Genomic DNA, 24,942 nt, shown 5'->3' on the forward strand with positions numbered 1-24,942 from the left:
CTTTCCATGACAACATGTTTGTTCAGAATTTATGACTGTATTGATGTCCTTACTACTGATTACATTTTTGAACAATGTCTGTTTTTGTAAACTGATACAGCTTTTGTATAAATATTGAACGGTTTCTCCATGTCTTTGCGAGCTTGAGGAAGAACCAGCAGTTTTGCATTAACTGCTCTCTGACTTCAAACTGTAGCCGTACTGCATGCAGACTTTGGTCAATAAAGACTAAGTTATTTTATTGAAAAAGAGTTGTAAAGTTGTTTTCTCCACAGTCTCGAAGTAGGAAAGATTTCCAATTCAACAGTCTTGTCATTACTTACCCCACTAACCTACACTAGCCTAGTCAGCCCCCCCCCCCCCCCCCCACTTTCTGCTGACGATTAGTTCGCTGCGAGGAAGTCGACAAATGGTTGCCATCTCCGGGTGAACCCCAGCTGAGACCCTCGCATGGCGAACTTAATTTTCTCCAGGCAGAGGAAGCCTGCCATGTCTGAAAGCCAGGTGTCCGATTTCGGGGGCTTTGAGTCCCTCCACACCAGCAATATATGCCTCCGGGCTACCAGGGAAGTAAAGGTCAGAACGTCTGCCTCTTTCTCCTCTTGGATTCCCAGGTCCTGCAATACCCCAAAAATCGCCACCTCCGGACTCATTGCCACCCTCGTATTTAATACCGTGGACATGGTGTCAGCAAACCCCTGCCAAAATCCCCTCAGTTTTGGGCATGCCCAGAACATGTGGACATGGTTCGCTGGCCCCCCCCGCACACCTGTCCTTCACCCCAAAGAATCTGCTCATCTGGGCCACTGTCATGTGGGCCTGGTGAACAACCTTAAATTGGATCAGGCTGAGCCTGGTACATGTTGTGGCAGCATTGACCCTTCCTAACCCGTCCGCGCAAAGGCCCTCCTCTATCTCTACCCCCAGCTCCTCCTCCCACTTTCGCTTCAGCTCCTCGGACTGTGTCTCCTCCGAACCCATAAGTTCTTTCTATATGTCCGAGACGCTCCCCTCCCCCAACCATCCTCTAGAGACCACCCTGTCCAGAATCTCCCTCAACGGCAGGAGTGGGAAGGTTGGTACCTGCCTCCGCAAAAAGTCCTGTACCTGTAGATATCGGAGTTCATTCCCTCCAGCCAGTGCAAACTTCTCCTCCAGCACCCTCATACTCGGGAATCTACCTTCCAAGAACAAGTCCCCCATCCTCTTTATCCCCGCTCTCCGCCAAATACGGAACCCCCATCCATCCTCCCCGGGGCAAACCTATGATTGTCGCAGATTGGGGATCACACCGATGCCCCCTCTGTTCGCACATGCCTCCTCCACTGCCTCCAGACTCTCAGGGCCGCCACCACCACCGGACTGGTGGAGTACCGCGCCGGCGGGAGCGGCAGGGGCGCCGTCACCAGTGCCCCTAAACTTGTGCCCTTACACAAAGCCGCCTCCATGCGCACCCACACCGCCCCCCCCCCCCCCCCCCCCCCCCCCCCCCCCCAGCCACCTCCTCACCGTGGCTATGTTAGCCGCCCTGTAGTAATTACTGAAATTCGGCAACGCCAGTCCACCATCTCCCCGATTCCGCTCGAGCATTGCCCTCTTCACCCGTGGGGGCTTACCCCCCACACAAATCCCACAATAATCTTATTAATCTGCTTAAAAAAGGACCGCGGGATGAAGATGGGGAGGCACTGGAAAATGAAAAGAAACCTTGGGAGGACCGTCATTTTTAGCGACTGCACCCGACCCGCCAGACAACGGGAGCGCATCCCATCTCCAGAAATCCTCCTTCATCTGGTCCACCTGAATACCCAAGTACCTAAAACTGTCCCTTACCATTCTGAATGGCAGTTCCCCTAGTTGCCTCTCCGGACCTCTCGCCTGAACCACAAACAACTCGCTCTTCCCCATATTAAGCTTGTAACCCGAAAACCGGCCAAATTCACCCAGGATTCCCATAATTTCCCCCATCCCCTCCATTGGGTCCGAGACATACAGCAGCAAGTAAACCGCATACAACGAGACTCTGTGCTCCACCCCCCCCCCCTCCCCCACCCCCCAGGAACCAACCCCTTTCAGCCCCCCCCCCCCCCCGAGGCCCTCAGAGCAATTGCCAGTGGTTCTATCGCCAGCGCAAACAGCAGTGGTGAGAGGGGACATCCCTGTCTCGTCCCCCGGTGTACTCTGAAATATTCCAAAGTCGTCCTATTTGTCCGTACACTAGCTACTGGAGCCCGGTATAGCAGCCTAACCCAGTCAACAAAGCCCCTCCCAAACCCGAACCGCTGCAGCACCTCCCATAAGTAATCGACCCGGTCGTACGCTTTTTCCGCGTCCATCGCAACCACCACTTCAGCTTCACTGCCATCCGGGGGCATTATAATCACATTGAGCAACCTTCTTACATTGGCCCCCAGCTGCCTACCCTTAACAAACCCGGTCTGTCCTCCCCTATAACGTCTGGTACACAGTCCTCAATCCTAGAGGCCAGAATTTTGGCCAGGAGTTTGGCATGCACGTTTAAGAAGGATATCGGCCTATAAGAACCGCACGGCTCCGGGTCATTGACCCTTTTCAAAATGAGCAAGATCATGGCCTGTGACATCGTCTGCGGTAAAAAAAACTTTCCTTGGCCTCGTTAAAGGCTTTCAGCAGTACTGGCCCCAATATACCGGAGAACCTTTTATAGAACTCGACTGGGTACCCGTCTGGCCCCGGGGACTTCCCAGACTGCATGGCCTTCAAGCCCTCCACTATCTCCTCCAACCCGACCGGGGACCCCAGCCCTTCTATCAGCTCCCCATCCACCTTCGGGAAAGTCAGCCCATCCAAGAAATGCCATTCGCATAATTTCTGACCCATATGTTTTCACCCGTGTTGAACTGCCTTTCTCGGCGAGTGTTGTCGTGGCCCCTGCATTGGGCCTCTTGGTGTCGCTCTATTCTGCCACCTAAATTCGGAAATAGTAGACTCAAGCCGGGTTCGGAGTCGTCTGCCCATGAGTAGCTCCGCTGGTGCTATTCCCGTTGTGGCGTGTGGGGTTGTTCTGTAGTCAAATAGCCAGTGCGACAGTTTGGTGTCCAATGAGGCTGCTGACTGTTTCTTCAACCCGACCTTTAAAGTCTGGACGGCTCTCTCCGCCAAACCATTTGATGCCGGGTGGTATGGTGCTGTCCTTATGTGCCGAATGCCATTCGACTTCATAAATTTTGTGAAGCCCTGGCAGGTGAAAAACGATCCATTATCCAAAACTAACACCTCCGGGATACCATGAGTTGTGAACGAGGTGCGGAGTTTTTCCAATGGTAGTTGTTGAATTTGCAGAGTTCATTTTGTAGACGTCCAGCCATTTGGAATAGGCGTCTACTATTATAAAAAACATTGAACCCATAAACGGGCCTGCAAAATCGTCATGAAGTCGCGACCATGGTCTACCTGGCCATCCATGGATGCAGCGAGGCTGCCGGTGGCACCTTCTGCCCTTGTTGGCACTCTTGGCACCGATCTACCAATGCCGCTATGTCTGTGTCCAGGCCCGGCCACCAGACATCTCTTCTGGCCAGCATCTTCATTTTGGAGACTCCAGGGTGCGCATGATGTAGTTCCGCCAGTATGGCTCGATGGCCTTGACTTGGAACTATTACTCGAGCCCCCCATAACAGGATTCCGTCTTCCATGGTGATCTGCTCTCTTCTGCTCAAGTAACAGTTTAATTCCACCTGGACCGGTCTTTCCATCTCCCCAGTTAGAACCATGTGTTTTATTTGTGATAAAACCGGGTCCCTTTGGGTCCGTAAACAAATGTTTTGTGCGGCCACTGGAAGGGTGTCCAAGAAATGTAACGTCATTACCGTTTTCTCTATTTTGGGTACTAATGGCGGGGCGTCTGGTAATGGCAGGCTGCTTAGTGCATTGGCATTTGCCACCCGGGTTCCTGGCCGATGTTCCAGTTGATACTGGTATGCCGCCAGTAGTAAGGCCCAGCATTGGATCCGGGCCGAGGCTATTGGTGGTATTGCTTTGTCTTCTTTCAACAACCCCAGCAATGGTTTGTGGTCCGTCATTATAGTGAATTTCTGCCTGTACAAGTACTGGTGAAATTTCTTCACCGCAAAGCTCACAGCCAGTCCTTCCTTTTCGATTTGGGGGTACTTTTGTTCTGCTGCTTCCAACGTCCAGGAAGCAAACGCTGTAGGTCGTTCCTGTCCGTTTTGCCCTCTGTGTGCCAAAACTGCACCAACTCTATATGGAGACGCGTCGCACGTGAGCACCAACTCTTTCCTGGGGTCGTAGTGTGCCGCGATGTTCTCTGAGGAAAGCCGTTCTTTTATCTTCTTGAAATCCCTGTCTTGGTGGGCGGAACGCTCCCAGGCTTGCCCCTTTTTTAGTAATTGGTGTAGGGGGTACAAGATGGAAGCTCTGTTCTGTATGAATTTCCATAATATGTCATCAGTCCTAAAAAAGACCTCAACTCCTGGATTGTGGTGGGGGCCGGGGCATCTTTAATCGCCCTCACCCGATCCTCCAAAGGGTGTAGCCCTGATTTGTCAACCTTGTACCCCAGATACGTTAGTTGAGGTGCTAGGAAAACACATTTCTCCCTCATTAGGCACACGCCCAAGATGGAGATCCACGGGGATCAGGGGTTATGGGGAGAAGGCAGGAGAATGGGGATGAGAAAATATCAGCCATGATTGAATGGCGGATCAGATTCGATGGGCCAAGTGGCCTAATTCTGCTCCTATGTTGATGTGGTGTATATGGATTTCAGTAAAGCGTTTGATAGGGATCCCCACGGTAGGCTACTGCAGAAAATAGAGGCATGGGATTCAGGGTGATTTAGCAGTTTGGATCAGAAATTGGCTAGCTGGAAGAAGACAAAGGTGGTGGTTGATGGGAAATGTTCAGACTGGAGTCCAGTTACTAGTGGTGTACCACAAGGATCTGTTTTGGGGCCACTGCTGTTTGTCATTTTTATAAATGACCTGGAGGAGGGCGTGGAAGGATGGGTGAGTAAATTTGCAGATGACACTAAAGTCGGTGGAGTTGTGGACAGTGCGGACGTGTGTTACAAGTTACAGAGGGACATAGATAAGCTGCAGCGCTGGGCTGAGAGGTGGCAAATGGAGTTTAATGCAGAAAAGCGTGAGGTAATTCATTTTTGGAAGGAATAACAGGAAGACTGAGTACTGGGCTAATGGTAAGATTCTTGGCAGTGTGGATGAGCAGAGAGATCTCGGTGTCCATGTACATAGATCCCTGAAAGTTGCCACCCAGGTTGAGAGGGTTGTTAAGAAGGCGTACGGTGTGTTAGCTTTTATTGGTAGAGGGATTGAGTTTAGGAGCCATGAGGTCATGTTGCAGCTATACAACACTCTGGTGCAGCCGCATTTGGAGTATTGCGTGCAATTCTGGTCGCCACATTATAGGAAGGATGTGGAAGCATTGGAAAGGGTGCAGAGGAGATTTACCAGAATGTTGCCTGGTATGGAGGGAAGATCTTATGAGGAAAGGCTGAGGGACTGGAGGCTGTTTTCGTTAGAGAGAAGAAGGTTAAGAGGTGACTTAATTGAGGCATACAAGATGATCAGAGGATTGGATAGGGTGGACAGTGAGAGCCTTTTTCCTCGGATGGTGATGTCTCGCACGAGGGGACATAGCTTTAAATTGAGGGGAGATAGATATAAGACAGATGTCAGAGGTAGGTTCTTTACTCAGAGAGTAGTAAGGGCATGGAATGCCCTGCCTGCAACAGTAGTGGACTCGCCAACACTAAGGACATTCAAATGGTCATTGGATAGACATATGGACAATAAGGGAATAGTGTAGATGGGCTTTCGAGTGGTTTCACAGGTCGGCGCAACATCGAGGGCCAAAGGGCCTGTACTGCGCTGTAATGTTCTATGTTCTATGTCTTATGGCCTGCTGGTGAAAACCTCCTAAGGACTTCCTCCAGGTTTTGCAGGTGTTCTGCCTTTGTTTTTCCTGTAATGAGGGTGTCGTCCAGGTAAATAGCGACTTGTGGTAGCCCTTTCAATATATTCTCCATTGTCCTCTGGAGTATCGCACAAGCTGATGATACCCCGAAGGGTAATCTTGTATACTGAAAAAGTCCCTTCATGGTGTTTATCATTGAAAATTTTTGGGACTATTCGTCCAGCTTCAGCTGTAGATATGTGTGGCTCATATCCAGCTTTGCGAATAGGAGTCCTCCAGCCAACTTTGCATACAAATCCTCAATCCAGGGAATTGGATATTTGTCCAGTTGTGAGTCGCGATTATTCGTTTGTTTGAAATCTCCACAAAGGCGGACCGAGCCGTCTGGCTTAAGGATAGGCACCACAGGTGCCGCCCAGTCTGCAAACTGGACCAGTTTTATTATTCCCTCACGCTCCAATCGTTTTATTTCCATATCGACTTTCTGCCTTAATGCAAAGGGTACTGGTCGGGCCTTGTAGAATTTTGGGACTGCCCCTGGATCTACATGCCATGTCGCCGTTGCTCCCTTTATTGTTCCAAGCCCTTCTCGGAAAACCTCTGGGTATTTGCACAGCAGTTCGCTCAGGTGACCATTTTCCAGCTGGAAAATGTTTACCCAATCCAGCTGGATCTCTTTTAGCCAGTTTCGTCCCACACCTTTTACTACCATTAAAGGCAGCCTAACCAGTTGCTCTCCATAAGCCACAGTTACATGCGTTGTGCCCAACACTCTCAGCGGTTCACCTGTGCATGTCCTCAGTTTTGCCGAGGTCCTGGTTAGGAATAAAGGTTGGAGTCCAGTGCGAATTTTATTGAATACAGTTTCCCATATCACTGATACGGCTGCTCCAGTGTCGACTGCCATCAGTGTGGGACGTCCATTCAACCGAATGAATAATTTAATGGGTTTTGATTTCACCATCGTTACACAATGGCCTACGTGACCTTCTCCAAGATGATGGTTTTGGGCTTCTCCTTTCTGGCTCCGATCTCTGGCAACAACTACAGTATTTTGTAGGGCGATAGGCTGCAGGGGCTGCCGTCTGTCTGGACCTAATTTTCCCTTGCTTGGGAGGGCGTCTGCGAGTGGGCCTGGTTAACTTAGTATCCGAGTCGTTCCAGAGGGTGGCTATGTCGTTGCCTATCCCCCAGCGGTAGTCCCTTAACTCAGTTTCACTGGTATGGGCGTCTACCTCCATCGGAGTACCCTGTAACTCATGCGCTCCGCTTGCCGCTTTTTCTAAGGACAAAGCCAGCTGCAATGCTTGTTTGCAATCCAGCTCGGCCTCTGCTAACAGACGTTTCTGTATTGCTAAATTATTTATTCCACATACCAAACGGTCTCGGGGCATCTCATTTAGCGTCAGGCCAAATTCGCAAGCCTCTGCTAATCGCCTTAATCTTGTTAAAAAGTTTGTAACCGACTCCCCAGTGTCTCGGAATGTTGAGTAAAACCCATACCTTCGCAGGGTCAGAGGTGGCTTAGGGTCATAGAATTTGTTTACTAAGTCCGTCAATTCCTGGAAAGTTTTCGTGTCTGGTGCCTCCGCAAAAGTGAGACTGTGCATAATGGCAAAGACTGCTGGCCCACACGTGGTCAGCAAAATGACCCGTTGCTTTTCACCTGGAATTATATCGTTTGCTCTAAAGAAGTACTTTCTCCGCTCTACATATTGAGCCCAGTCTTCCACTGTAGGGTCAAAAGAGTCCAACTTTCCGAATAAAGGCATTTTGCCTGTCAGTGGCTTACCCTCAATATGAGGCAGCTGCTGAAGAGGTTTTTTCCGGGTCGTTCAGTTTTCCTCGTCGCCACTGTAATAAGTCCATGGAGGCATAAGTTCCGTCACCAGAATTCCTTTTATTTACAAACCCAACAGCTGAACAAACATGACCATTCAGTCTGCTGTCTACACCGGGAGTGCAGAGGATCTGGCACTCCCTGTTATATATACAGAAAGGGGTTCCCTGATTGGGCCATGAATCAGGGAACTCGTATTCTAATCCGCCAATCTCAAAGACCTGGCCTAAGTCATTACACAACTATAGGGGCTGCCAGCTGCAAAGGCAGGCTTGCTGAAAGACTGTCCTCAGTGTTCTGGTACTTTGTCACAGTGTAAAAAAAAAAAACTTAGCCCCCCCCCCCGCACATACTCCTCATGCCCCATCTATGCCAATCTAAAAAAAATCCTCTCATTGATAAAGACCCAGTCACTACATTCAAATCCCTTCAACTACTTAATTCTTTACAACAACAAGCATTTATATTCATAGCCCAACATCAAAGATTTTATCACCATTTTTTTCAATTCAAAGGACAGGAGATTTAAATGACTTGACAACTTGTAGTTTACGAAGGGATTTAAATGTCTTTACAATTTGACAGTTGCAATGATTTAGCACCCTCTACACACATTCAAGTCTAGTTTTAAAAGAGTGGGCTGACATGTGGCAAGGAACAATTGCACAACACAAGTGCCAGGCAATGACTGCATCCATCAAGAGAATCTAACTATCGTCCTTGGCATTCAATGGCATTATCATTGCTAAATCCCCCACTATAAACATCCTGGGATGTTACTGTTGCCAGAAACTGAACTGGATTGGCCTTATAAATACTGTGACTGGAAGAGTAGGTCAGAGGCTAAGAATTTTGTAATGGTCAACTCACCTGCTGACTCCCCAACGCCTGTCCATCTACAAGACACAAGTCAGGAGAGTGATGGAATATTCTTCACTTGCCTGTCCAGCTCCGACAACGCCAAGACGCTTGAGAAAACACAGCCCTCTTGATTGGCATCCCTTCCACAAATATTCACTCCCTCAACCACTGCAGTGGCAGCAGTGTGTACCATCTACAAGGGACACTGCTGGAACTCACAAAAGCTCCTCTGGTAGCACCTTCCAAACCCAGAACCACTACCATCTAGAAAGACAAGGGCAGCAGATACATGGGAACACCACCACCTGGAAGTTCCCCTCCAAGCCACTCACCACCCTGACTTAGAAATATACCGTTCCGTCACTGTCACAGGTCAAGATCCTCCCTAACAGCACTGCGGGTGCACCTACACAGCATGGACTGCAGCGGTTAAAGAAAACAGCTCACCGCCATCTTTTCAAGGGCAATTAGGGATGAATAATAAATGCTGGTGTGGCCAGTGACACCTGCACCCCATAAATGAGGTGTCGGTGTCTCTGGTCCTATCCAAAAGGGAACCTTACCTCTCCAAAGCCCTCCGGAGTAGGTTTAGACTTTCTCTTGAAAATTGTAAAACCCACAAATGTTTTGGACATTTCACCAAATTCACATTGGACATTTGGACCTTTCGATGGCAGCTGCATGTTTCAATGCGCAGCTGACTCCATGAACCATGGATCTGCCACCTGAACCACCGTGCCCCCACCCCCCCACTCCCCAACAGCCAAATGGTGGATGCCAGGTTCGGGGTGAGATTCCCGCAATTGGTGTTCCAGCGCCATTTTGGCCAAGCTGAAGATACTTTCCGCTTTTGCACAAATTGCGCAAGCCTTTTTTGATCATGTGTGGTTTACTTCCTTTGGTTGCTGCTTGCTGATTACCTGAAAATACTTTAGAAAAAGACTTCAGCACCATGGTAACACCGACAACAATGCATGGAGGGGGGGTGGATTGTGGACAGTTTGTCCAATGAGAATAACCGTTTTCGGTCACGAGAAGGCATATTTGTTTTTATAGATCACACCCAGCAATTAGATAAATTATCAGTGATATTGGTTGATGCATAAATGTAGGCCAGAACACAAGGGAGAAATACTAGTATGGGATATTTTACATCCACCTGATGAAGTTTAACACCTCATCCAAAAGACAGAAGCTCTAACAATGCCGCACTTCCCCAGTACTGCGTTGGAGTGTCAGCTGAGACAAATGTGTCCAAATTCCTGGGAAGGTCCCAAATCCAGTCTTCTGACTTGGGAAGTGTGTTACACTGACCCACACTTGTCAACTCTGTCATGCCCAATGAATAACCAGCAGCTCCAAAAGGCCACAAAATTACAAAAGGGCTAGCAACTTCCATGTAGTCATAACAGCACAAAAAGAGACATTTGTCTCAGCAAGTCCATGTCAGCTTTCTGTAGGGCAATCTGGTCAGTCCTATCTGTCATGTTGCAGGCATCTTTCCCGCAAGTAACCAACCAATTTCCTTTAGAAATCATTGATCATCTTCCCTGCACACCATCCTCTTTGGAAGAGAGTTTGAGATTAAAATTAAAATAAAATAGTGTGGATGCTGGAAACCTGAAATAAAAAAAAATGCTGGAAAAACTCAGCAGATCAGGCAGCATCTGTGGAGAGAACAGAGCTCTGAAGAGCCATCTGGACTCAATACATTAATGCTCTACAGGTGCTATCAGACCAACTGCGTTTTCCAGAATTTTCTGTTTTTAAGTTCAGGATCATTAGTACACGCTGTGTAACGATCTCTCCCTTACCTTGTTGTATCATTTACCTAAAACCCCTAGTACTTGTGCCATCAGCTAATGCGAACAGCTTTTTAAAATCTGCTTCATCTAAACTTCTGGATAGAAAGGGTGGGCCTGGCATGGCTCACTTTGTAGGTCAGTATTCTCAGCAATCACCGAGTGCAGCTCCTGAACAAAACCTAGAAAATGCGGTAAGCTATGCTGTGCCTGATCAATTCGTCCCAGAATTCCTAAAACCTTTGGTGAAAGAGAAAGACTGCAATGTTTTATATTGAATCGTGTTGGATATTTGTCAAGTAAATCGAAGGAGTTTTCTGCTAAAATTAGTGCATGTGGCCAAAACAATGTCACTGGAGCCACACTTGCAGCTCAGAAACATTATCCACTGGACTACACGACTCTAAATTCTCAGTAAGAAGTCTTACAACAGCAGGTTAAAGTCCAACAGGTTTGTTTCAAATCACTAGCTTTCGGAGCACTGCTCCTTCCTCAGGTGAAGGTAGGTTCCAGAAATATATATATATATATATAAAATATATATATATATATATATATATATATATAGACAAAGTCAAAGATGCATGACAATGCTTTGAATGCGAGCATTTGCAGGTAATTAAGTCTTTACAGATCCCGAGAGAGGGGTAATCCCAGGTTAAAAAGGTGTGAATTGTCTCGAGTCAGGACAATTGGTAGGATTTCGCAAGCCCAGATGGTGGGAGATGAATGTAATGCGACATGAATCCAAGGTCCCGGTTGAGGCCCTACTCATGTGTGCGGAATTTGGCTATAAGTTTCTGCTTGCCGATTTTGCGTTATCGCGCATCCTGAACGCCGCCTTGGAGAGCGCTCACCCGGAGATCAGAGGCTGAATGTGACACGACGGACTTCTTACAGAAACTCAGCACCCATGGACCAGTTGAACCAGGAACATTCCTCGTCACAATGGATGTCTCGGCACTCTACACCAGCATCTCCCATGACGACGGCATTGCTGCAACAGCCTCAGTACTCAACACCGACAACGGCTAATCTCCAGACACAATTCTGCAACTCATCTGCTTCATTCTGGATCACAAGGTCTTCACCTTCTACAACAAGTTCTTCATCCAAACGCATGGAACAGCCATGGGGACCAAATTCGCACCTCACCACACAGGACCTTCAACCGATGTTATACACCAGATACATCAATGACATTTGTTTCCTTTGGACTCACAGCGAAGAATCACTGAAACAACTACACAATGACATCAATAAGTTCCATCCCACCATCAGACGCACCATGGACTACTCTCCAAAATCAGTTGCATTCTTGGACACACTCATCTCCATCAAGAACGGTCACCTCAGCACTTCGCTTTACCGCAAGCCCACGGATAACTTCACGATGCTCCACTTCTCCACCTTCCACCCTAAACATATTAAAGAAGCCATCCCCTATGGACCTGCCCTCCGTATACACAGGATCTGCTCAGACGAGGAGGAGCGTAACAGACATCTACAGACGCTGAAAGATGCCCTCGTACAAAGGGGATACAGTGCTCGACTCATCGATCGACAGTTCCAACGTGCCACAGCAACAAACCACACCGGCCTCCTCAGAAGACAAACACGGGACACAACTGACAGTACCCTTTGTCGTCCAGTACTTCCCCGGAGCGGAGAAACTACGACATCTTCGCAGCCTTCAACACGTCATCAATGAAGATGAACATCTTGCCAAGGTCATCCCCACACCCCCACTACTTGTCTTCAAACAACCGCGCAACCTCAAACAAACCATTGTTTACAGCAAACTACCCAGCTTTCAGAACAGTGACCAGGACACCTCACAACCCTACCATGGCAATCTCTGCAAGACGTGCCAGATCACTGACATGGGTACCACCATTACACGCGAGAACACCAGCCGCCAGGTATGTGGTACATACTTGTGAGACTCGGCCAACGTTGTCTACCTCATATGCTGCAGGGAATGATGTCCCGAAGCGTGGTACATTGGCGAGACCATGCAGACGCTGCAACAATGGATGAATGGACATCGCGCGACTATCACAAGGCAGGAATGTTCTCGTCCAGTCGGGGACACTTCAGCATCAAGGGCATTAAGCCTCTGATCTCTGGGTAAACGTTTTCCAAGGCGGCCTTCAGGATGCGCGACAACGCAAAATCGCCGAGCAGAAACTGTTCCGCACACGAGTATGGCCTCGACCGAGATATTGGATTCATGTCGCATTACATTCATCCCCCACCATCTTGCCTGGGCTTGCAAAATCCTACCAACTGTTCTGGCTCGAGACAATTCACACCTCTTTAACCTGGGGTTACCCCTCTGTCTGGATCTGTAAAGACTTAATTACCTGCAAATGCTCACATTCAAAGTATCGTCTTGCATATTTGACTTTGTCGATATATATGTTTCTGGAACATACCTCTTCATTCACCTCTTCATTTAAGGATGACATCCGGGCAATAGTAAGGGATGACATCGATGCTATGGAGGATAAGGTTGAATCCATTTGGGTGGAAACAGGAATAGTAAGGTGAAAAAGTCACTGATAGGAGTAGTCTATAGGCCACCAAATAATAACATTATGGTGGGGCAGGCAATAAACAAAGAAATAACGGATGCATGTAGAAATGGTACAGCAGTTATCATGGGGGATTTTAATCTACATGTTGATTGGTTTAACCAGGTCGGTCAAAGCAGCCTTGAGGAGGAGTTTATAGAATGTATCCTCAATAGCTTCCTAGAACAGTATGTAATGGAACCTACGAGGGAACAAGCGGTCTTAGATCTGGTCCTGTGTAATGAGACAGGATTGATTAATGATCTCATAGTTAGGGATCCTCTCGGAAGGAGCGATCACAATATGGTGGAATTTAAAATACAGATGGAGGGTGAGAAGGTAAAATCAAGCACTAGTGTTTTGTGCTTAAACAAAGGAGATTACAATGGGATGAGAGAAGAACTAGCTAAGGTAGACTGGGAGCAAAGACTTTATGGTGAAACAGTTGAGGAACAATGGAGAACCTTCTAAGCGATTTTTCACAGTGCTCAGCAAAGATTTATACCAACAAAAAGGAAGGACGGTAGAAAGAGGGAAAATCGACTGTGGATATCAAAGGAAATAAGGGAGAGTATCAAATTGAAGGAAAAAGCATACAAAGTGGCAAAGAATGGTGGGAAACTAGAGGACTGGGAAATCTTTAGGAGGCAAGAGAAAGCTACTAAAAAAACTATAAAGAAGAGTAAGATAGATTATGAGGGTAAACCTGCTCAGAATATAAAAACAGATAGTAAAAGTTTCTACAAATATCTAAAACAAAAAAGAGTGGCCAAGGTAAATATTGGGCCTATAGAGGATGAGAAGAGAGATTTAATAATGGGAGATGAGGATATGGCTGAGGAACTGAACAGGTTTTTTGGGTCGGTCTTCACAGTGGAAGACACAAATAACATGCCAGTGACTGATAGAAATGAGGCTATGACAGGTGAGGACATTGAGATGATTGTTATCACTAAGGAGGTAGTGGTGAGCAAGCTAATGGGGCTAAAGGTAGACAAGTCTCCTGGCCCTGATGGAATGCATCCTAGAGTGCTAAAAGAGATGGCTAGGGAAATTGCAAATGCACTAGTGATAATTTACCAAAATTCACTAGACTCTGGGGTGGTCCCCGCGGATTGGAAACTAGCAAACCTGACACCACTGTTTAAAAAAGGAGGTAGGCAGAAAGCGGGTTATAGGCCAGTGAGCTTAACTTCGGTAGTAGGGAAGATGCTGGAATCTATCATCAAGGAAGAAATAGTGAGGCATCCGGATGGAAATTGTCCCATTGGGCAGACGCAGCATGGGTTCAGAAAGGGCAGGTCGTGCCTAACTAATTTACTGGAATGTTTTGAGGACATTACCAGTGCGGTAGATAACAGGGAGCCAATGGATGTGGCATATCTGGATTTCCAGAATGCTTTTGACAAGGTGCCACGCAAAAGGTTGCTGCATAAGATAAAGATGCACGGCATTAAGGGTAAAATAGTAGCATGGATAGAGGATTGGTCAATTCATAGAAAGCAAAGAGTGGGGATTAATGGGTGTTTCTCTGGTTGGCAATCAGTAGCTAGTGGTGTCCTTCAGGGATCAGTGTTGGGCCCACAATTGTTCACAATTTACATAGACGATTTGGAGTTGGGGACCAAGGGCAATGTGTCCAAGTTTGCAGACGACACTAAGATGAGTGGTAAAGCAAAAAGTGCAGAGGATACTGGAAGTCTGCAGAGGGATTTGGATCGGTTAAGTGAATGGGCTAGGGTCTGGCAGATGGAATATAATGTTGACAAATGTGAGGTTATCCATTTTGGTAGGAATAACAGCAAAAGGGATTATTGTTTAAATGATAAAATATTAAAACATGCTGCAGTGCAGAGAGACCTGGGTGTGCTAGTGCATGAGTCGCAAAAAGTTGGTTGACAGGTGCAGCAGGTGATTAAGAAGGCAAATGGAATTTTGTCCTTCATTGCTAGAGGGATGGAGTTTAAGACTAGGGAGGTTATGCTGCAATTGTATAAGGTGAGGCCACACCTAGAGTATTGCGTTCAGTTTTGGTCTCCTTACCGGAGAAAGGACGTACTGGCGCTGGAAGGTGTGCAGAGGAGATTCATTAGGTTAATCCCAGAGCTGAAGGGGTTGGATTAAGAGGAAAGGTTGAGTAAACTGGGACTGTACTCGTCGGAATTTAGAAGGATGAGGGGGGATCTTATAGAAACATATAAAATTATGAAGGGAATAGATAGGATAGATGCGGGCAGGTTGTTTCTACTGGCGGGTGAAAGCAGAATTAGGGGGCATAGCCTCAAAATAAGGGGAAGTAGATTTAGGACTGAGTGTAGGAAGAACTTCTTCACCTAAAGGGTTGTGAATCTATGGAATTCCTTGCCCAGTGAAGCAGTTCACGCTCCTTCATTAAATGTTTTTAAGATAAAGATCGCTAGGTTTTTGAAGAATAAAGGGATTAAGGGTTATGGTGTTCAGGCCGGAAAGTGGAGCTGAGTCCACAAAAGATCAGCCATGATCTCATTGAATGGCGGAGCAGGCTCGAGGGGCCAGATGGCTTACTCCTGCTCCTAGTTCTTATGTTCACCTGAGGAAGGAGCAATGGTCCGAAAGCTAGTGATTTGAAACAAACCTGTTGGACTTTAACCTGATGCAAGACTTCTTACTGTGCTCACCCCAGTCCAACACCGGCATCTCCACATCATAAATTCGCAGTGACAGATTAAGTAATTTTGCCCACGACTGTACTTTCCCCAAATATGTATTTCCTGTATATAATACATTCAAAGGAGCTGAAATGCAGTGTTCAGCAGAAAAGCTCACGCAGCAAGATAGCAATTTTAGTACGGTATACATGGGTTATGGCAAGCAATTGACATTTCCACAGAGGAAGGGAATCACAGTGACGAGCTTCCTCTCACTTTATACTGGTCACTCTACTGGCAGAGATCAGGGTTCTGGTCAATCGAGTGGCAGAGATCAGGGTCCATCACTAATGGAAAAATCTACAGGATTTGCAGGAGTAATTTTAATTTGGAAACTTAATTCTCCTCATGTCGCCTCTGGTTTTCTGACAATTGCCTTAAAGCTACGTCCTCCGATTACAATCCATCTGCAAACGGAAACAGTTCCTCCTTATTTAAATGTGTCAAAACGCTTCAAACACCTCTATCAAATCTCCTCTTAACATTCTCTGCTTTCATCTATCAGTTTATCAAATTCCAGTGTTGGGGAACAGACGGTTAATTGTTTAAATGGATTTAAGATCCAGCCTAAATAGAAGACAACGTGTGGTCACAAGTGGAAAATGCACCTCGTAAGCACGAGAATCAATTATGGTTACAGTAACTAGCTAGTTATATAATAATAATAATAATATTTATTATCACAAGTAGGCATACATTAACACTGCAATGAAGTTATTGTGAAAAGTCCCTAGTCGCCATATTCCGGCACCTGTACGGGTACAGAGGGAGAATTCTGAATGTCCAATTCACCTAACAGCACGTCTTTCGTGACTTGCGGGAGGAAACCAGAGCACCCGGAGGAAACCTACGCAGACACAGGGAGAACCTGCAAACTCCGCGCAGAGTGTGACCCAAGCCGGGAATCGAACCTGGGACCCTGGAGCTGTGAAGCAACAATGCTAACCACTGTGCCGCCTAGGCTAGCAATCAGGAGCTCTGGACTAATAATCCAAAGATACAGGTTCAAATCCAGCCATAGCAGCTGACGACATACCAAAGCAAATAGGGATAATTAAGTACTTTTGATTTATAAATCACTGTAATGGAGCTCAAACAGCAATTTGTGGAAGCAAGACCCAGCTCTGAGAGTACTGATCAACCAACTTGATTTAGTGATGCTTTTTCAGCGACGGTTATTACCCAGGATACCCATGATTTTGCTCAAAATAATACCATGGGACTTTATACACTCACCGGAGGTAACAGACCGATCCTTGGTTTAACATCTAATCTGAAAGACAGTGCCGCCAACATTGCAGCACTCCTTCAGGACTGCACTGAATGGCATCAGCCTGGATTATGTGCTTAACTCTCCAGAGTGGGACTTAAATCCAGAGGCCTCGGCCAATTATGTACTGAGATATGGCAAAAAAGATTTGAATGTGAATAAAAAAAATACAGGGATAGGAAATGGGAAACATACACTCAACATGAATTCACCTTTGAAGTGCTATTGGCAAAATGCGAAAATGTAATAGATTGGGGGTAAACATATACCAAACCATGAAAGCATTTTGTCATAGTAAAACATTTATCATGGAGACAAATTAGATATTGAAATACATCCAAAATTACATGATTACAAAGTTAGAACATGTTATCCCAAAAACACGCAGGTAAACTGGAAAGCCAGCTTTGTAAAGTGGCAAGTGGCTTTGTAAAACGACAAGTAGCTTTAGTCCTTGAAACCTCAGAAATAAATGTTTAGAAATGAGGAACCAAAATGATCCCAGACTTTAAACAACTTAAGTAATTAATTTTAATCTTTTTAATCTTTATTATTGTCACAAGTAGGCTTACATTAACACCACAATGAAGTTACTGTGAAAAGCCCCTAGTCGCCACATTCCGGCGCCTGTTCGGGTACAGAGTGAGAATTCAGAATATCCAATCCACCTAACAGCACGTCTTCTGGAACTTGTGGGAGGAAACCGGAGCACCGGGAGGAAATAACGTGATCGGGAGAATTTGCAGGCTCCGTACAGACAGTGACCCAAGCTGGGAATCAAACCTGGGACCCTGGCGCTGTGAAGCAACAGCGCTAACCACTGTGCTAAAGGTCTCGGTTCAGGGGACAAAAATCTGAAACGAAAATAATTACTTTCTACAAAAAAGATTTCATACACTCATTTGCAGGTAACTGATTTATCAAATAGCGGTCTGGAGGAAATACCTGAATGCGATCGGTAGTTCTGATGCAGTTGGTATATTCTCTTTGGCACCATTATATTACACTGTTTATTTTCATTCTGATTGGAATCGCGGGCATAATAAAAGAGGGAACGTAGGTCACTGAAGCGGAAGGCAACTCCTTTCATTATACTTTGAGCTGTATCACCAGTAAGGAACATGGAGTTTGGGTCATTGATGCTTTTCATGAGGGTGGCAAGCTCTGCTTGGGTAAAGTCTTGTATTTCATCCCCGTACAGCTCATGAATAGACCATGGCAGTTCATCCGACTTGGATAATCGCAGCGATAGGCTGTACAACACATCTTCCTCGTCAAAGTATCTGAACTGTGATCTTATCTGCTGATACAAGCAGAAGAAGCGGTAGATTTCAGTCCGATCTTCCTGGAAATTTGGTGCTCTCTTCTTTCCCAATTTAATATACTGTTCTTCTGTGAGGTAACCTTGAGGACTATTTAAAGCTTCAATTGAACCTTTTAAAAAGGACTTGATTTCCTTCCACACTAAGGCTGGATTAAAGTGAGATTTGCCTTTTACCATTTTGGGCCAAAGATCCCGTGCAAATACCTCATAGGTCACAAAGGTGCGAGGATCTAATTCTTTGGTATGACCCTCTGCATTCCTACGTTCATCGTCCAGAAATTCTTCTTCATATTCCTCTTCTTCATCCTCTTCTCCTAAATCTGGTATAGTCATATCTTCTTGAACAGACCAACCCACAATTGTCCTTTTTAGACTGCCGTCTTCATTTCGAGGAAAGAAGGGGTCTGGCAAGGATGCGTCAATTAACAGCAGCAATTGTTGGGAGGTTAAGAACAGGGGGAAGTTCTCATCCTTAATGTCCTGGAGTTTGTAAAGTGTTGGCTCTAGTGGCCTGAAGTGGCCTGTAGCTTTGGTGGATTTGCTCAGCTCTATAAAGTTTTTCAAGACTTCCTGGCACAGGACATGGTTTTTGGTAACAAAGACTTGATGCAGGTGTTCAAGTTTGTCAGCATCACCTGGATTTTCCAGTATATCTCCATGGCCATTTGTCAACTCACTGCCACAACCATCAAATGCTATTCCATTCTGATCCGAATCACAGCTTTGGTCCACAAATTCGGAATCCTCTTCCTCAGAATCAGAGTTACCCATTCTGCCATCTATCATTGCTGCTTCCTTTTCGCCATCCTCCACAGGTCCGGTTTTCCTTTTATGCCAGACCTGTCGTACCAACCAGGGATTTCCAACTTGCGTTTTCTCCCAGTAGACCTGGAAACATTTCCAAAGTCTGTACAGACAGCAAGTGGTCTTCCCTGTCCCACTTCGCCCAATCAGAATGATTGCCTCTAATGGCTTAGGGACAAGGTCAATAATTGCGTACTCCAATTCTCCCACCCTAAAAGGATATTCAACTCTAGACTCCAGATTAGAAAGAATGTTTAGAGCCATATTGGTGCTAAAGCTATGAAACTTCATTATGTTGTACTCTGTCTCCACTGCACTAGCAGCTGGGAAGTATTCAGATACTTTTTCTTTTCGTTGTTTCCAATCAACACATTCCACAAAGATCAGTGGGATCCTCTTTTGGACATTTAAATTTGAAGTAAGCACAGCTTTGGTTATCCCTTTAAGCTTCTTCCGGATGATGCAATTTTGTCCACGGTCATAGGAACTGCAGATCATATTCAACGCGTGGTTAAGTTTATTGTGGTCTAGGATGATATCCCAGATTCGAATAATCTCGCTGTATACCCTTCCTGTGACTCTCTCTTGAGGGTGAGAAGAAAGCTCCGATTCAAAAATCGCCTCCGGCTTTTCACTGTAGCGTGGAGAAAAGTCCACTGCTAGTTCCCAAAGCATTCTTGCTCCTTTGTCAAGTTTAGCTTCGTAAAGCTTAATTGGACAATTCAGGTGCTTGAGTGGTTTCTGGAGGCTCTGAGTCCATTCTCCATTGCCAAGTTGCCGAATCACCTTCACAGTTTTTGTTTTCATCTGCTGAGGGACGTCTCTGCAACTGAGCTTTTTCAGCAACTCTGATGTACATTCAATCTCCCATGTCATATTATCAAAGTCCAGGTCTTGTAAATCAGTCACTTCTTCAGCTCTCGGATCTTGCTCCACTGCCTCACCGTTTGAATGTTCTGTGGCCCCATTCAACATGACAGCCACAACATTGTCAGTATTTTGCAAAGAACCAGTTTCAGGAACTGGAGCTCCCATCTCCGAAGTCGAAGTTGAACCACTGAGCATGTTGAAAAAGGGAAGTTTGGAAGGGTTTGCTTCCACCGGTGTCTCAATCACATTAAGCTGTTGGATCATTTTTGTAATTTCATTCACTAGGATTTCTTCCGAAGTTAAAACAACGCTTGGTTCATCCACTTGACGAGAAGCTTCAAAGGAGACCTTAAGCGGAAGCAGCTCGTCAGGCTGTGAACTCTCAAAAGGCTTCTGGTGAGAAGGTTGCTTTCTGCCCATTGCATTCTTCACACTTTTTGAAGTCCGTGACTTTTGACTCTGGTCATTTTGTTCTCTCTTCTTTCGATTTCGTGATGTTGCTTTATTCCACAGGCTGAACCGTGGATCATCTTTTTTAATTTTGTACGTGAATAGTTTCCCTTCCTTGTTTTTTATCTTGCTGTTGATTTCAAACTTGGTTATCAGATCGATTATTTCTTCGTGGTTTTTAGAATAGGATTTGTGAAATATAATGTGCAGCAAGGTATTTCCGTTGTTATCCTGAGAGTTGGGATTGAGATACGGAAAATCAGCTGCATCAGAACTGTACTTTTCCAGCAGATATTTCAGTATGTGCAAACCAAACTCATCTGCAAGTCAAAAAGAAAACACAAAATATTTTAACACTAACTAGACAGGTCAGCAATCCACGATCAATCAACATAAATGAAAGGTTATAGCACAGATTGTTCTAAGAAGTCTGTTTTGCAATTTTCACTGCAAGCCACCTAATCTAAACTCACGTCCTGTCCACTTTTAAATTCCTATTTTAAAAGCAATTATTTAATTCCTTCTGCTTCGACAATGCTTCATGGCACAGAATTCCACTCTCTAAACATCCTCTGTGTAAAGGCATTAGACTTTGGGGACACGGGTTCAAATCTCACTGGCGGAAAGAATTCAATAAATCTGGAATTGATAGCTCGTCTCAGTAATGATGACCACAAAACTATCAATTGTTACAAAACCCCATCTGGTACCCTAATGATCTTTAGGGGAAAATTTAAAAGTACCCAATTTGTTTTTTTTCCCCAATTAAGGGGCAATTTAGCGTGGCCAATCCACCTACCCTGCACATCTTTTTTGGTTGTGGGGGTGAGACCCATGCAGACATGGGGACAATGTGCAAACTCCACACGAGCAGTAACCGGGGGCTGGGATCGAACCCGGGTCCTCGGCGCCGTGTGGCAGCAGTGCTAACCACTGTGCCACCTCTGAAATGGCAAATCTTTAGTAATGTAAAGTAAATTTGAGTTTTTTTTTTATAAAACATCTGCTTAAATCGGAAATTTCTTCACTGGGATTAAAAACTTTAAATTGCACAGTGGCATTTGGTAGCTTAGGCAGGAGTCAGCAGGACTTTGAGAAAAGCAGCAGAGATCTGGCATGATCCCCGCCAGTTACACTACAAGCAAAATGTCAGGGCCACGAGTGTTGAAATAGAGTGTAAATACTACCCCAGTCAAGTCTGCTTTTCAAAATCAAGCAAGAAGCAAAATATCACTGTAAATGTTTAAATATGTACAAATATTTAACTATACATTTTTTAGCCAAATGACAGAGGCATCTTTTGAAACACCTGTGCTATTGGGGTCATTACAGCACAGGTGGTCACGTGACGGATTGAATCCACGGGGATAGGGCAGGGGAGTGGGCCTACGTGGGGGGCTCTTTCAGAGAGTCGGTGCAGACTCGATGGGCTGAATGGCCTCCTTCTGTACTGTGGGAATTCTGTGGACACAATGGTTCTCTATACACTAGTTCAATCAGTCCCATTCCCCTGTCCACTATCTGTAGTAAGACTAGTTTATTTTCCCTAAGTACCACATGCGTGCAAAATGAATTCTTCCCAACATCCTCCATGCACCGCTTTCCTAAAACCGGTGTCCACAATTCCTATGTGGTCAGCGGGTGGGAACAGCTTTCCTTTGCCTACCTTATTATCTAAACCTGAAGCAATCTTGTACACCGCTAGCAGACCCACTCTCAATCTCCTTTGCTCCAAAGAAAACAATTCCACTTCTCAAATCAAGCCTGATCGCTAAATTTTGAAATTCTGGAAACATTCGGGTCAATCTGCACCCTCTCAGGTACCCGGATATCAGTGGCCAGACTGGATTAATTATTCTATTTGTGGCCCAACCAGAGTTTTATAAAGATTCAGAACTTCCCTGCTTTTGTACCCAATCCCTCTATTTACAAAGCCCAAAATTGACTGGGCTTGTATTCTTTGGAATTTCGAAGCATGAGAGGTGGTCTCATTGAAACGTATAAATTTCTGACAGGGGAGACTTCCGGTGGCGGCCATGGAGTGAGTGGTCGCACATGTGGTAGGTCCTGCTCGTGGCGGTCTTTTTGTGGCCTTTTCCCCGTTTTGCAGTTGGAATTGTGAAGGAAAAGGTTGTTGGAGTGAGGGCAGTGGAGATTGACCCCCTAGTTTATGTAGCTGTGGACCAGAAGTACCCAAGAAAAAGGAAATACGTTGGTTGGAGCGGATGTGGTGCTGGCGACGCACGTGGAGATGGCGGAGGGGCAGGGATCGGTCCCGCTGGTTCAGTGGTTAACGGAGCAGCTGGTGAGCTTCTAGAACGAGAAGTTCACCCAGCAACGGAAGGAAAGTTTGGAGGACCTGGCCCGGGCGGTGATCTCGAACAAAGCGGTGGTTGACCACGTTGAGACGAGACTGAGCCCAGGGGCAGGCGATCCAGAAGTTCGAGGAGCTGGCGGAAGAGCATGAAGATCAGTTTGCCTCTATGGCAGCGGAGATGGGACTGATGCGGGATCAGCAGAAGCGACCGCAGGAGAAGGCGGAGGATTTGGAGAACTGGTCACACAGACAGAACATTTGGATCGTGGGTCTGCTGGAGGGGTGCGAAGGAGCGGATGCTGGTGCGCACATGGGGAAGATGCTTGAGAAGCTGCTTGGGGAAGGTACGTTTTACTGGCCATAGGTCGTGGATCGAGCCCACAGGGTGCTGATGCGCAAGCCCCAGGGGGGCGAACCGCCGAGGGCGATGATGGCACGGTTGCATTGGTTCCTTGATAAGGAGTGTATCATGACGTGGGCCAGGCAGACGAGGTGTTGCGCTTGGGAAGGTGGCAGGATCAGTGTATACCAGGACCAAGGTGCAGAGCTGGCTAAGAGGAGGGCGAGCTTCAACAAGGTCAAGGTGGCCCTACACAAGAAGGGCTTAAAGTTTGGGCGACTGTACCCAGCTCACCTATGGGTGATCTATGGGGGCCATCAGCTGTATTTTGGCTCGTCAGAAGAGGTAGTGGAGTTCACGAGAGACAGTGGACTGGCAGGAGAAGGAGGACTTTGAACTTTGGTGGAGGAGATGTGAAGTTACTGTACTGTATTGTAAGAAAATTTTGTTTTTGGTGTTTTCCCTTCTTTTTTCTTCAGGTTTGTTTATCGTTCTTTGTTAAGGGATCCTGTGGTTCCTGTGTCGGGCTTGGGGAGGGGTTGTTTGTTTCTTTTCTTTCTTCTTTCGGTTGTTTGAACGGGAGGGGGGTGGGATCAGCACAAAGGTAGGATGCTTGGTGCCAAGGGCGGGAACTGCCAGGCTAGCTGGGCAGGCTAGTTCATGGAAGCACAGTGGGGGCTGAGCTGAAGATCAGTGGGGGGATCTGGGGGAAGGGGAGAAACAGTACTGTTAACAGGGTGGGGACTTTAAAGTGGAGGAGGAGGAGTGTTGATGACGGTGGACAACCGAGCGCGGCCCCAGGAAGGTGCGGGGCATGGGCCGAAGACTGGCCTAGGAAAGGCTATGGCTAATCGGCAGGGGGGTTAGTGGGAAACCGGAGGGACTGTCGGTGGTGTTGGTGAATATTTATGCCCCGAACTGGGATGATGTGGAATTTATGAGACGGGTGCTGGGGAAGATTCCGGACCTAGATTCTCATCGACTGATTATGGGGGGAGGTTTCAACACGGTTCTTATTCCAAGGTTGGACTGGTCGTATTCTCGGTCAAGGAAGGTATCAGCTATGGCGAAGGAGCTCAGAGGGTTTATGGAGCACGTGGGGGGGGGGGGGGGGGGGGGGGGGGGGGGGGGGGGGGTCGATACGTGGAGATTCGGGTGGCTGACGTTATCGCAGTCATCGATCTCTCTCATCTTGAAACGAGACAAAGATCCGGAAAGCTGCCGGTCATATAACAGCACGGTAGCATTGTGGATAGCACAATTGCTTCACAGCTCCAGGGTCCCAGGTTCGATTCCTGCTTGGGTCACTGTCTGTGCGGAGTCTGCACATCCTCCCCGTGTGTGCGTGGGTTTCCTCCGGGTGCTCCGGTTTCCTCCCACAGTCCAAAGATGTGCAGGTTAGGTGGATTGGCCATGATAAATTGCCCTTAGTTCCAAGATTGCCCTTAGTGTTGGGTGGGGTTACTGGGTTATGGGGATAGGGTGGAGGTATTGACTTTAGGTAGGGTGCTCTGTCCAGGAGCCGGTGCAGACTCGATGGGCTGATTGGCCTCCTTCTGCACTGTAAATTCTATGATATAGACTCATTGCCTTGCTAAACTGCATTCTTGGGGTAATAGGGGAGGATCAGACGGGGTTTGTTAAGTGACGACACCTGGTGACCAATATTAGGTGGCTCTGAAATTTAATAATGATGCCTATGGAGGGGGTGAGGTCGAGGTGGTGGTGGCCATGGATGCAGAGAAGGCCTTTGACCGGGTGGAGTGGAAATATTCGCAGGAGGTCCTGGATTGGGTTTGGGCAAGAATTTGTAGATTGGGTGCGGTTGCTCTATCAGGCACTGGTGGTAAATGTAAGGACGAATCAG

General features: G+C 46.7%; 1 protein-coding gene across 4 annotated transcripts in view; it reads right to left on the reverse strand.

The window, feature by feature from the left end:
- Positions 1 to 24,942, reverse strand: part of LOC140385300 (TPR and ankyrin repeat-containing protein 1-like) — a 218,146-nt gene that overhangs the window by 61,148 nt on the left and 132,056 nt on the right. For all 4 annotated transcript variants that reach the window (XM_072467321.1, XM_072467320.1, XM_072467322.1 and 1 more), the window contains one exon: positions 17,916 to 20,738. In XM_072467321.1, coding sequence (XP_072323422.1) covers positions 17,916 to 20,738 — 2,823 coding nt within the window. The remainder of the gene's footprint in view (positions 1 to 17,915; positions 20,739 to 24,942) is intronic.

The sequence above is a fragment of the Scyliorhinus torazame genome, chromosome 11 (assembly GCF_047496885.1).
Source record: "Scyliorhinus torazame isolate Kashiwa2021f chromosome 11, sScyTor2.1, whole genome shotgun sequence".
NCBI classification, from domain to species: Eukaryota; Metazoa; Chordata; class Chondrichthyes; order Carcharhiniformes; family Scyliorhinidae; genus Scyliorhinus; species Scyliorhinus torazame.